Here is a 14,940-nt window from a genome sequence, read left to right as displayed (position 1 = left end):
TCAAGAAATTCGTCCTGAACATTATCGGGAATTGTAGCAATATCAAGAGTGTCAGAAATGATTCCTCACCAATTTCCCTTCTTCCTTCTTGAATTCTGGGAAGTATCTTATGAGCTCAGTTTCCAAGGATTTGATGTGCTGAATTATTTCACTTTTGAGTGGTGGGTCAAGTAGGAGTTCCTCTTCAATCTCGTCAAGAAGGGCTGAAAGATTCGCAAACATTGCAACATTTTCTACATTCACTTTCCTTTGCCAGTGCTGGAGTTTAGCAAGAAATGCACGCATACAGTCCATAAGGTGAAATACTTTTCTTTCATTACCTTGTAGCTTGGGTTTCAGAGAATTTAGCTGCTCAAAAATGTCGTCCAGGTATGCAAAACGTGACTCCCTCAACACCTGGTTGAAGTGACTTATTAGATCATCCTTCCCTTTCATTTCCAGGAAAAATTTAAATTCTCTCCGAAGCTCAGATACTCTGTTCACAACACTGCCCTTGAAAAGCCATCGCACTTTTGAGTAAGAGAGGAGGGATTCATGCTCTAAATCCAAGTCTTCTCAGAATTGCTGGAGAAGGCGAGAGTTCAGGTCTCCTGTTTTCACAAAGTTGGCACATAGCATTGCCTCCAGGATCTTGCAAACGCATTTCGTCACCAGTGCAATACGATGATTCATAGAGTGAACCACTTGCGCATTCAGAGCTACTTCCTGTAGCCCCAGATTTGATCGCAGCATCGCCTGGGCCACATCAGTACAGACTCCACAACAATTTTCCCAGGCTATTTTGTTAGCTGTGAAGAAATCGTCAACTTTTCAATCACATCTAAAGCCTTTGTGGTAGTGTTAAGCTGTGTACAGAAAGTATAATAATTTTTGTTGTCATGCATGAATACATATCAAACAAACACGAGTAACTGTGCACAGAAACTCATGAATTGACCCATACAACTGTACTGCGAACATACCAGTTGGAGATAGTTTAATCTCCAGTAACTCTTGTTCCATGATATCGGCAAACATTTCACTAATTCCTCATTTTACTGCGTCGTTTGACAAAGAAATCTGCTGAATATAATGTGCACTTAACTCTCCAAGAACCCATTTGACCATCTTTACTGCACACGGCATAATTAAAGTTTCACCAACCATGTAGGCCTTTTTCTTTCTTGCTATTTCGCGGGAAACTTCACATGATGCCTCTACTGCACTTAAGTTCTGTTGCTGGAAAGAACCAATCCCATCCAGTATCTGTTTTCCCAGTCTCTCTTCATGGCGCTTGAAGAAACCGGGATCTTTCTCTGCTTACAGAGGGTGGGCTGTCGTCAAATGATGCATCAACTTGCTAGGCCTCATAGTATCATTTCCCAGCACTTTGTAACACAGCACACACTGAGCTTTCTCGATGCCATCAGCGAGAATTTATGTAAATCCCTGGTTAATGTATCCATCATTGTACATCCACTTCTTAGCGACACAGGCAGCCGTAGCAAATATATATATATATATATATATATATATATATATATATATATATATATATATATATATATATATATATATATATATATAAGCCAAACAGGTAGGTACAGACGAAAGGTAAAGTTTGAAATCATGTGGCTACTTGCACCAAAGTGAATTTTTTCACAACACTGATTTAAAATCAATGTCGAAAAGAAATTAATCATCAGCGTCAGATAATTTTCACCAAAGTAGCATGATTAATTTTTAACTATACCTTAGTGAATTAAATTCTCCAAAATCTCTGCGTGTGGTAGCCGGGTTCCGTCATCGTCTTTACTTGTACAAATACTATGTAAAATCATGGTTACATGGCAGGAATACAATGTGAAATATTGTATGAAAATGTTTATTGCGGCATTACACTTTGAATTCTCATACATAATCATTATCGTATGAGTTTCACAGTCAGGAATTTTGACAGTAAAGAGTAGATGCTGATGCCAAAAAAAAAAAAAAAAAAAAAAAAAAAAAAAAAAGGCAAAGAGGTGTCAAATGCAACAAAGTAACATAAGCCAATATGAATGTGTAATCATCCAAAAACATCGATAATTATAAGAAAGTAGCAAAAAACAATATTGTTTTAAATTTTAGCCGACTCTGTCTAGCATTAAAATTTCTCATTGTTTGTCATAAATTTCAGGTCAGAGCTGCTAAATCTGCATTGAAACTGGATTGGTGAAAGCTATCTCTGTCTATCTATCTATTGCCAGACGCCCCAATCCAGTAAGGGGTGTCCACAAATAAATCTCCTCCACGTCGTCCTGTCCCCCGCCATTTCACTGACATGCTTCCATCTCATCCCCACCCTTTCTCATATATCTCGCCACTCCATCCCTTCACCTCATCCTCGGCCTCCCTATCCCTCTCCTCTCCCTCCTCCACTTCACTCACATACACCCTCCTCGTCAGTCTCTCGCTCTCCATCCTCTCCACATGGCCAAACCACCTCAGTGTGTTTCTCCTAATGCTTCCTGTCACATCCACATCCACACGACAGTGCTCTTTCTCTTCCCCATTTGTCAGTCTGTCTCTCCATGTGACTCCACAGGGTCATCTCAAATAACTCATTTCCACTGCTTTCACTCTTGACTTGTGTCCCTCCAACAAGTTCCAAGCTTCACTTCCATAGGCTAGAGTCGATATCAAAATACTCTGCCATGCAGTAACTTTTTCACTTCCATGCTCACTTTCCTTTTTCTTACCATTGCTTTCAAAGAACCAGTAATCTTTCTTCCTTGCTGTACCCTTTCAAGCACTTCACCCTCTAAACTTCCATCCTTACTCATCACACTACTCAGGTGCTAAAATGCACTCACATTTTCCATTTCCTCCTCATCCGACCACATTGTATATTCAGTGACTTCATTTCTCTCGAAGACCATAACTTTACTCTTTCCTTCATTCACCTTTAGATTTTGTTTCTTACACGCTCTCCGAGACTCATTTACCAAGCCCTACAGCTCTCCTTCGTCTTCACTTGACAACACAGTATCATCTGCAAACAACATTACAGAGAGTTTCCACACACTGCCCTCTCTCATTAGGGTTACTCCAATATCCACTGCCCTATCTTGTATCTCTTTTATAACCCCATCCAAATACAGAATGGTGAAAGCCATTTGATTAAATTCAACGTAACACAGCGATTCATTTTCAGCACTGATTTTAAATCAGATTGTTTGGTGACATTGAATTAATTTAATTTCGTCATATATTTTATATCAATGCTGTATTTTTTCTTAGTGCAAGTGGCCAATGATAATTAATAACAAATGAATGAATGTCAAAATGAAAAAAATGAGGTTACAAAGAGAATATGTGAGAACAATGTCAAAGTTAAAGGTGTGATAGGGGGACCACCAGTGAGCTAAGAAGGCAGAGTCATAAACTATATAACTATATAATCTAAATATAACAATGAGTGGATGGATATATAGACAGATAGAAAAAAATAAATACAATTAATTTACACAATACTAATTTCACTTAAATATCTCACATGTAACAGCAGAATGATGTACAGAGAGCAGTAGATATTTCTCACAAGCTTACATCTGCAGGCGCCAACTGAGGTCATTATCAAGAGGGAGGATACAACAGAGAGGGGGAGAGACACACTTGCACCCTGTACACAGTCCTAACTCCATTGAGAGAATCCCTTCTAATATAAACGAAAACGAATTAATATATGGTTTGCACGACAACAAGCTGATTCCTTCATATTGCACAAGTGTTGCCACTTAGCCATATTTTTTCTTGCCTGTTCATTGGTCCAGAGGTATTGAATCGTTGCAAGCATACGCTGGAGCAAGAGGGTGCAAGGAGACAAGCTTAAACACGTGGTCCCCTCACCAGAGTGTAGGGCAGACACACACTGATTTATTAATTACACTAACCCGCCATGGACCCCTTTAAATCCTCCTGTGGTCCCCTTGGGGGCCGTGGCTCCCAGTTTGATAACCAGTGGCCCAGCGTATAATAAATCACTTAATGAATAGTTATAATGAAGAATTTGAGCACATAAGGAAATGGTAGGCATAAGTTTACACACAAACACAGATAAGAGAAACTTATCACTACACACACACACACACACACACACACACACACACACACACACACACACACACAAACAAACAAACAAACAAACAAAGATAACTGTTATAAATAGACTTCCACACAAGCACATAATTATACACTATAACTGGTATATGTGGAGTGACTTACCCTCCTGGCCACCAACCCGATCATACCGGACCATGAGCCGTCTTGTTGCTTGGAGCCGACAGTGCCGTCTGGGGTCTGCACGTACCTGTACCTGACATACACAAGAACATCAGCTCAAAAATTGTGCCAACAAAACACACAACAGCCTGGTACAGATTTACAGATACACCGGGAGTATGAATTTATATATATATATATATATCAATCAATCAATCAATCATTTCCTGTGGCACCCTCGGGGATGCATAGGGCCTCGATGAACTCACACCACCACATCCTATCTTGTGCTAACTGCTCAAGATCTCCCCAACACTCATCTCCAGCTTCCCGTCTCATTGTCCTCACCCACGTCTCTTTTGGCCTTCCTCTACCTCTCCTACCAGGTGCCACCCACCCTGGTGGACCTCGTACTATTCCCTGTCTCCTATACACATGTCCTAGCCACTTCCATCGTGAGAATCTAACATATTCATCGATCGGCTGCACTCCCGTTATTTCTCTAATTCTACTATTTGGTATCCTTTCCCACCACTTAACTCCTAATATTCTTCTAAGTGCTTTATTTTCAAACACCAAGAATTTATTTTCCACAGTCACTGTGCTGTACCAAGACTCGTGTCCATAAATTAAGATACTCCTAACTATTACCTTATAAAGTTTGATTTTTGTATGTACAGAGAAATTGTTATTATTCCAAATATTTTTAAGCATTCCCATTGCCTGATTAGCCTTCTTTAACCTTTCCTCGAACTCAAAGTTCAAAGAACCATCCTTGGCTAAATAAGTACCTAAATATTTAAACCTATCAACTTGCTTTACAACCATACCTCTAATTACACATTCCTGCGCATTTTCCATATTCATATTGATTATTTCAGTTTTTCCACAATTAATAACCAAACCCACCTTGCGACCTTCACTCACCAAACAGTCCAACACTCTCTGCATCTCTTCTGGCCCATCACAAATCAAAACTATATCATCTGCATAATCTAAATCCAAAAGTTTCCTGTTCTCTCCCCAAAGTATACCTGCACCGTTTTCTCTTCCAACACGTTTCATAATGTAATCAATGACCAATATAAATAGTAAAGGCGATAGAACACCACCTTGAATTACTCCGGACTTGACTTCAAACGAATCACTCAGACAACCATCAACCATCACTTTACAAAATGTGTCCTCATGCATGTTCATAATGACCCTCACAAACTCCTCTGGTATTCCATAATGTCTCATGATCTTCCCCATAGACTCTCTCGAAACACTATCAAAAGCCTTTTCAAAATCAACAAAACAAAGACTTAACGGTACTCTCATTTCATTAACTTGCTGCATCAAATGCCTAACTATAAAGATCTGATCATTGCAACCATGTCCCTTTCTAAAACCAGCCTGTTCATCCCTCAGAATACCCTCAACCACCGGCTCCAACTTATTTAACAACACTCTACTGAAAACTTTCAAAGCTATCGGTGACAAGAGATTCCCCTCCAATTACCACATTCACTCAGGTCTCCTTTCTTCGGAACTTTAACAATTACACCATTCTTCCAAACTGATGGTAGTAACCCCGTCACCCATATCTTATTGAATAGCTTGGTCAAGATCATTATTAATCTATCCCCCTCCACTTTAAACATTTCCGGAAATAAACCATCCTCCTGGTGCCTTATTATTCTTTAACTGTTTTACTGCTTTCTCCACTTCCGCAAGCCTCAACTCTCCTGTTTCTATATTTAAATCTTCCTGAGCAGACGGTATATCCTCTTCTGGTGGTATTGGTCTATTAAGAACTGTCTCAAAATGCTCTTTCCATCTATTTTTAATATCTCCATCTTTGGTCAATAAATTTCCTTCCCTGTCTCTAATTGGTATTTCCTTGCGTTTACCTGCATTACCACTCAGTTCTCTAATCGATTCATATGCTATTCTTTGACTCTGTCCATCATTTTTGTTTATTAGGATTTCAGTCTCTGCAACCTTTTCATCCACACATCTTCTTTTATCTCTCCTAGCTAACCTTCTTACTTCTGAATTCAAACTCCAGTACGCAGCTCTTGCTAATTCAATCTCTCGTTCATCAACGCATTGCATCTCACTCCTCAATTTAGCCTCACCTCTCTTTTTTATCATATCCTACGTTTCCTCTGATATCCATTTCTTTCTCCTGAATCTATGTCTCCTTCCAATCGTACATTCAGCAGTCTCATGCAAAACTTTGTTCACATCCTCCCACATCTCATCTACACTTCTCTCCCCCTCTTCCAACGTTTCCAACACCAAAAACCTATTTCTGCATTCTAATCTGAATTCCTCCTTTTCTTCTTCTCTTCTAAGCTTAACAATATCGTATCTACCAACACCAGATTTTTCCTTCTTCTGATTTTTAAGTTTAAACCTTATTTTTGCAATGCTGAGTTGATGGTCACTACCAATATCCGCTCCCCGTTTAACATGAACATCTAGCAGAGAACTTCTATGCCTCCTACTGATAGCAATGTGATCAATCTGATTTTTATATTTTCCACACGGCGACACCCAAGTTGTCTTGTGTATATTGCAATGCTGAAAGAGTGTGCCCCCGATGACTAAGTCATTTGCTAGACAGAAGCTTCCAAACCTCACTCCGTTTTCACTCATCCTACTACCAACTCCCATCTTACCCATACATGCCTCAAATCCCTCATTTGAACAGCCCATTACTGCATTAAAGTCTCCAACGCAGATCAAAACATCATGTCTAGGTACCCTTCCTACTCCTTCTTGCAACTTTTCATAAAATGTGTCTTTCCTTTCATCGAGTGCATCATTAGTAGGTGCATAACACACAAACAGACTGATGTTGCCATGATTTGATTTAAACCGTGCGTATAGCAATCGCTCATCTATAGGATCCCACTCACATAAAGCCTTATTTGCTTTACAACCCAGCAACAATCCTACTCCCTGATAATGCATTCCGTCCTGTCGGCCAGATATCAATAAACGTATACCATCCTCCAAATCCAACTTATCGACTCCAGTTAATGTAGTTTCTGTCAGAGCACAAATATCAAGTCCGTAATTTTGAAAAACCTTCACTAACTCATCGATTTTACCGTCATGATTTAGCGTTCTCACATTCCAGTTACCAATTTTAATGTATTTTTTGCATTGACAAAGGAATTAGATTGTAACTGAGGCAACCGTGAGATTCTTAGCACCCCCTGCCCATTTAAGGGCTGCACAGGACTGGGGGCCATTATTGTTCTTTCAGAGTCCATCAAGGTTTCTTTGGCTAACTTCCTGAACACCTCGCCATTGTGTTGCAGTCGCACTAGGCAGCTAACTTGCCTGATTGCCCACACCCGAAAGACCCAGCTATGCTGTAGCCAGTCACGTGCCGGCATGCTTCCCAGCCATTTCACTCTCAAGGAGTTCCTCTGCCTGAGAAAGCAACCACCCCCCTGCTCCCGAGGGCTTTTGATCTGTGTAGGTAGAGGGCGATCACTCCCTCACTAGCCATATACAGTGTATATACAGCGTATAGGCTATATATATATATATATATATATTGTTACATAGCCTATGATTTCATCATCCTTTGTATAATTCTAACGTACATTGTGCTGCATGTTTGATCACGATTCGCCTCGTGGCTTCCATAGTGACCGGACTTGTGTGTTCTGTCTCACTCCCCCCTTCTCCCCCTTGTAGTAGAGTAAGTCGTTCTTTCTGTTGTTCAGAGCAGGAGTGTCAACTCTTTGTCCTCTGTGCCTTCATTTCCGCGTCCTTCTTGCAAGTTGTATCAAGCTCTGCCGGCCCCCTATATAATGAGCTCAGTCTCTGCATTAATTGCCACTTAGATTTCTCCTCATTTTGTTCACATCTCTGTCCTCCCCTGTATAGTGTATTTTTGTGAGTGCTCAGGAAGTCTCCAATCATCTAGCTGCTGTATAATTTGAGTATAAGTGTTATTACATTTTTTTTCTTGTACTGTATAGCATAAGGTGTAAATTCGTAGGCCTGGTGAGGTTTTTGTGATTCATGTAGAGTTTTTTGGTGTCAGCCAATATTAATAATATTTTGTATCTGTAATAATATATCTTGCATTAACTGAGCATTATCCGGTTTTCTCATTTTATCAGGGCTGACCTAGATAAATTTACTCTTGCTAATTTTGTGTTAATAGTGGCTATTGCAGTTAACCATATATTTAACCTGTTTTTTGCCATTCCATTATCCTTATGAGTCCTGAATGTTTAGTTGTTAGTTTGAGCATTAAACTTTAACTTGTAATTTTACCTAACTCTTTTGTTTTGAACCCGGAACTTTGTGGGAGAGTAGTGATTTTAGTATTCTCACTTAAAGTGTTCATTATCTCTCTCTGTTCCGTAACATAAATTTGGCGATCTGTTATCAGGATATTCAGGATATTATCATAAGGATATTGCTTGATATTTTGTGACTGTGATTTATTCATGATGTCTACTATTACTACGCTTGATGAAGCCAAAGATTTTTTGTCAAATGTGCAAACAGTGTGTGATGTAGAAAACAGAACAAAGAATGAACTTAAGCTTGTTGCTCAACAATTGGGAATTGCTGTTCGCTCTCATCATTCTAAAGATCAAATTGCTGACATGCTTAATAAAAGCTTGTTTAATGTAACTCCTCCAGATGAGCAAACGCAGATTGAAATAGCTAAGTTACAGCTAGCCCTGCAGGAGGCTCGTGCTAAGGAGGCTGAGTTTCAGGCCCGTGCTAAGGAGGCTAAGTTTCAGGCTCGTGCTAAGGAGGCTGAGTCTCAAGCTTGTATTCAGGAGGCACAGCCACAGGCTCAGGCACAAATTGAACTAGCAAGGATTCAGGCAGACCATGAGTATCGCATGAAACAAGGTGGAACTGGATCATCTAGCTCTGATGATTTTGATGTGGCTAAAAATGTTAAACTTGTCCCTCCTTTTAATGAATCTCATTTAACAAAGTATTTTCATTTGCTTGAGAGGGAAGCTACAGGTTTTAATTGGCCCAAAAAGTATTGGCCAGTCCTCCTACAGAGTGTTCTCACCGGTAAAGCTGAAGTAACTTATGCTACTTTGCCTCAGGATCAATCTGATAATTATGATGTAGTTAAGAGCTTGATTCTTAAGGCCTATGAGCTTGTTCCTGATGCCTATAGAGTAAAATTTAGGACTACTTATATGCAAGATAAGCAATCCCATGTTGAGTATGCAAAAATCAAAGAAGATCTGTTAGAGCAGTGGTAAATTCTAAGAATGAGAATTCTGATTTTGGTAAATTTAAGCAGATGATTTTGCTGGAGGACTTCAAAAGGTGTATTAATAAAGATGTAAGCCTATATTTTGATGAGAAAAGAATAGATAATTTGTCTGATGCTGCAGTTTTAGCTGATGAATGTGTTCTCACTCACAAGAGATACTCTAAAGAAAAAAGGAAAGCTGAGAGTAAGTACGTTGCCTCTACTCAGAGTACAGGTAACAGGAAAGAGAATAAAGATGATGTTTCTCAGGAAGTAAATACCAGCTTCACCTCTAGATTTCAGAAAAGTAAATGTACTTATTGTAGTAAGCTTGGTCATACTACAGAGAAATGTTTCAGGAGACAGCGTGATGTGAACAAAAAGGAGTCTTTAAATATTCAGTCAATTGGTCTAGTGTCCACCCTTGAGAGTTCCCAGAATTCTTTAACCGAGTTAACTGAACCTGCTTTGACGGGTAAATTAAATTCTCATGATGAAGCTCCTCTTTTGAGCAGTAACCTGGGTGACACTCTCAAGAGTTCATGTGCTAATTTCCTGTCTGCTGATTTTGTCAGTCCTCTGGACAGTAATGACAGGAAATCAATTAAAATATATCGTGATACAGGTGCTTGCCAATCCCTTATGCTGACCAGTGTTCTAGGCTCTAATGTTAATTCCTCTGATGAAACTGTAATCTTACAAGGTGTAGGGAATAATTACTTCTCTGTCCCTCTGTGCAGAGTGAATTTAGAGTCTGGTTTTGTTAATGGTTCCGTTATGGTTGGGTTGGTTGAGACACTCCCAATGTCAGGTGTAACTTTCTTACTTGGAAATGATATTGGTGGAAGTCAAGTGTGTCCAGCTCCTCAGTTGTCTAGTGAGCCAATGGCTGCGGCCCAGGATTGTGATGTCCCTGATGTGTTCTCTGCATGTGCTGTTACTAGGGCTAAGTCTAAAGTTACTGGTGACTTAGAGGATAATGATGATGATGAGATTATCCTAGCTGACACTTTTCTTGCTAATTTGGACCACTCACCAGATGAGGCAGTACCCTGTAGTGTTGATAATTTGTCTCGTCAAGAGTTGGTTGAGTTGCAGGTTGCTGACCCTGAGTTGAAAGGCCTAGCTAACTCTGCTTCCAGTGAGGAAGAGTCACCTAGTGATTCTACTTGTTATTATAAAAAGTCAGGAGTACTTATGAGAAAGTGGAGACCCCCAACAGCATCAGCCGACTGTGAATGGGAGGTTGTACATCAAGTTGTCATCCCTCGTGTTTGTAGGCAGGATATCATTAGAGTGGCTCATGATTCCAGTTTGGCAGGACACCTTGGAGTGAGGAAGACTGTGGGACGCATTTTGAAACACTTCTACTGGCCAGGTGTCTTCAGAGATGTTTCCTGGTATTGTAAGTCTCGTCACACCTGTCAAGTTGTGGGGAAGTGTAATCAGACCGAAAAGGTTGCACCTCCAGTTCCCGTTCCTCCTTTTGAGGCGCCATTCACCCGTGTGTTGGTGGATATTGTGGGCCCTCTTCCTAAGACTTCTTCAGGATTTTTTTATGTGTTGACCCTGATTGATATGGCTACTCGTTATCCTGAAGCCATTCCACTTAGAAATATCTCAGCAAAGAACGTGGTTAAGGAAATGCTAGGGTTTTTCACCAAGTTTGGTCTGCCCAAGGAGGTACAGTCAGACCGGGGAAGTAATTTCATGTCAAATGTTTTCAAGCAGTCTCTGAAAGAGTTGGGCATCACCCAGATCACGTCTTCAGCTTCCCATCCCCAGACCCAAGGAGCGTTGGAGAGATATCAGCAAACACTCAAATCGATGCTCAGGAAATACTGTTTGGCACATCGGAAAGACTGGGATAAAGGTCTTCCATTCATTGTATTTGCCGCAAGAGAATCTCCAAATGAATCACTGGGCTTCTCACCCTTTGAACTACTGTTTGGCCATGAAGTGAGAGGACCCCTTAAGCTACTCAAGGAATGCTGGCTGTCAGAGGAAGATGACGTCAACCTGCTGGAGTATGTGATGAAGTTCAAAGAACGGCTGTCCACTGCTTTACAGCTGGCGAGAGAGAATTTAGGAGCTGCTCAGGAGAAGATGAAGACTTGGTATGATAAGAAGTCCAGGTTATGCCACTTTCAGCCAGGAGATCAGGTTTTGATTCTGCTACCGGTGCATGGGCAACCTCTTCAAGCCAAGCTTAGTGGTCCTTATTTCGTGGAGAAGAAACTCAGTGATGTCAACTATGTCATCGCCACACCAGATTGTAGAAAGAAGAAGCAACTTTATAACATCAACATGCTAAAGTTATATCACAGGCGGGACGAAAATAACCAAGTCTGCACTGTAGCTGTTCCACCCGAGTCTGCAAGTGAAGTTCTCCCATGCAGTATGAGCCTGAGTGATAGTTTGGGGAAGAATCCTGATATCATGAATGATCTCCAGACTAAGCTTTCTCATCTACCTCCCGAGGAGGGCAGGAGTTTTCGGCATTACTGCAGGAGTACCCGCAAGTGTTCCGTGCCACTCCAGGAAGAACCACTGTGTTGATGCATGATGTCGATGTTGGAGACGGAAAGCCAATTAAACTGCCTCCTTACCGTGTGAACCCAGTGAAAGTTCCTCTCATCCAGAAGGAGCTTGGCTACCTGTTGGACCACAAGATGATTGAGCCCTGTCAGAGCGAGTGGAGTTCTCCTGTCACTCTAGTCCCTAAGCCAGGTGGGTCACAGCGGCTTTGCATCGACTACAGACGTGTTAATCAGATAACCAAAACAGACACTTATCCTCTCCCTCGCGTGGAAGATTGCATAGACAAGATCAGAAAGGCTAGGTACATAAGTAAGTTTGATTTGTTAAAGGGATACTGGCAAGTACCTATGATTGAACGTGCTAGGGAGATCTCATGTTTTGTAACACTAGGAAAGACTTTTACATGTTCTGTAATGCCATATGGTATGAAGAATGCACCAGCCACTTTTCAGAAGCTCATGAATGTTTTAACAGAGGGTTTGGCAGGGTGTGTTGTTTATATTGATGATATATTAATCTTCAGTGACAACTGGAAAGATCACCTATGCCATGTCAGTAAATTTCTTGAGCGTTTCGTTCAGGCTAATCTTGTAGCTAATTTATCAAAGTGTGAGTCTGGTCAAGCTAAAGTTCAGTACCTTGGGTACGTAATTGGTGATGGACATGTTGCACCACCAGGAGCTAAGGTTCAGGTTATAAGTGATCTTCCCAGACCTAAAAGTAGGAAAGAGCTACAAAGATTTTTGGGAATGGTAGGTTATTACAGGAGATTTGTTCTTAACTTTTCAATTCTTGTATCACCACTTACAGACCTACTGAAAAAGGGAGTTAAATTTGTCTGGACCGATAACAGTGAATCCTCTTTCAACAAACTTAAAGCTATCCTATTAAGTCAGCCAGTGCTCGCTACTTCAAATTTTGCTAAGCCTTTTAAGATGGCTGTTGACGCAAGTGATACAGGAGCTGGGGCTCTTTTGCTGCAAGAGGATGATCAGGGTATTGAACACCCTGTATCTTATTACAGTAAGAAGTTCACTCCACATCAAAAGAACTACTCAACTATTGAGAAAGAGCTTTTGGCCTTGATTTTGGGTTTACAGCATTTTTCATTTTATTTGTGTTCTGGTTTTGACCCCATAGTCATTTATACCGATAAAAACCCACTGAAATTCCTTAGTAAGTTTAAAGATAAAAATCAGAGGTTGACAAGATGGAGTCTACTTCTTCAGGAGTATTCATTAGACATACATCATGTCAAGGGGAAAGAAAATGTTATTGTAGATTGCTTTTTTTTTTTTTTATGCGAGGAAGAAGGAACCAAAGGCCATGAGCCCGCAGTAACAGTTCCCTCCAAGAGAAAAACAAAATACAACAGAGAGCCAAATTCAAGATCCGATCACACTGCGTTTGAAAGACTGGAGATCATAGGCAGCAGGAAATACAGACAGAGGGAGACAGTTCCAGAGCTGACCTGTTGTACAAATGAAAGACTGGGAGTAAAGGTTAACTCTTGCATTGGAGAGCTAGACAGAAAAGAGATGAGAGTTTGCTGCCAGACGGGTGCTACGCGCCAGTCGTAGAGGTGGAGGAATGCAAGCAGACAGTTCAGAGGAGCAGTGACCATTAAAGTAGCGATAGAAAAGAGGTAAAGATGCAACAGTGCGGCGAAGAGACAGAGGTTGAAGGGAGTCAGTAAGAGGAGGAGAGTTAATGAGACAAAAAGCCTTTGACTCCACCCTATTGAGAAGAGCTGTATGTGGGGAGCCTCCCCACACATGAGAGTTGTACTCCACACAGGGGTGGATAAAACCCCTGTATAGAGTCAACAATTGTGCAGGGGTAAAGAAGGAGCGGAGTCGGCTTAGCACACCCAATCTCTTGGAAGCAGATTTTACAAGAGATATAATATGATCTTTCCAAGATAAGTCCCGAGTAAATGAAACCCCAAGCATGTTCAAGGATGATGCAGGATTAAGCTGAATATTATTAAACATTAGTGGGTATACCTGTAGAAGATTTTGTCGGGTTGATAGGTGTAGGAACTGAGTCTTAGATGCATTAAAAACAACCATATTATTTTTACCCCAGTCAGAGATACGAGCCAAGTCAGACATTAGGTGTGCCATAGCCTCATCCCTTGTTTGTTGAAGTAACTGTTGAGATGGGCGTTGCAGGAACCGAATGGAAAGGTGAAGGGTGGAGTCATCAGTGTATGAGTGGATAGGTTAGATGTACAGCTTAGAAGATCATTAATGAATAAAAAGAAGAGAGTTGGTGATAGGACAGAGCCTTGAGGAATACCACCGTTGATAGATCTAGGAGAAGAACGATGGCCGTCTACAACAGCGGCTATAGAACGACCAGAAAGGAAGCTAGCGATGAAGGCACAGATAGAAGGATAGAAACCGTAGGAGGGCAGTTTGGAAATTAAAGATTTATGCCAGACTCGATCGAAAGCCTTTGAGATATCAAGAGCAATGGCAAAGCTCTCGCAGAAGTCCCGAAAGGAGGATGACCAGGAGTCTGAAAGGTAGGTGAGAAGATCGCCAGTGGAGCGTCCCTGACGGAATCCGTACTGACGATTGGAAAGAAGGTTGTGATAGGAAAGATGCCTTAAAATTTTTCTATTGAGAATTGACTCGAAAACTTTTGAAATACAGGACGTTAAAGCAATTGGACGATAGTTGGAGGGTTGGGAGTGGTCACCCTTCTTTGGGACTGGTTGAATGAGAGCAAACTTCCAGCAAGAAGGAAAGGTACAAGTTGACAGACAAAGGCGAAAGAGTTTGCCTAGGCAGGGTGTAAGCACAGAAGCACAGCTCTTGAGAACAACAGGAGGGACCCCATCAGGCCCACATGCCTTGCCAGTACTGAGGCCAGCGATGGCAGAAAATACATCAACTGAAGAA

At 41.0% G+C, this 14,940-nt stretch overlaps 1 protein-coding gene across 1 annotated transcript in view; it reads right to left on the bottom strand.

Moving 5' to 3' along the window:
• Positions 1–14,940, bottom strand: part of LOC145397033 (uncharacterized) — a 306,677-nt gene that overhangs the window by 87,650 nt on the left and 204,087 nt on the right. The window contains exon 7 of the mRNA XM_080270250.1: positions 4,246–4,336. Within this exon, the coding sequence (XP_080126376.1) occupies positions 4,246–4,336 (91 nt within the window). The remainder of the gene's footprint in view (positions 1–4,245; positions 4,337–14,940) is intronic.

This window comes from Coenobita brevimanus, chromosome 40, assembly GCF_032717465.1.
Source record: "Coenobita brevimanus isolate Jiangsu-jjx chromosome 40, ASM3271746v2, whole genome shotgun sequence".
Classification (NCBI taxonomy): Eukaryota; Metazoa; Arthropoda; class Malacostraca; order Decapoda; family Coenobitidae; genus Coenobita; species Coenobita brevimanus.
Note: the sequence above shows the minus strand (reverse complement) of the source record. Positions and strands in the feature narration are given on the sequence as shown.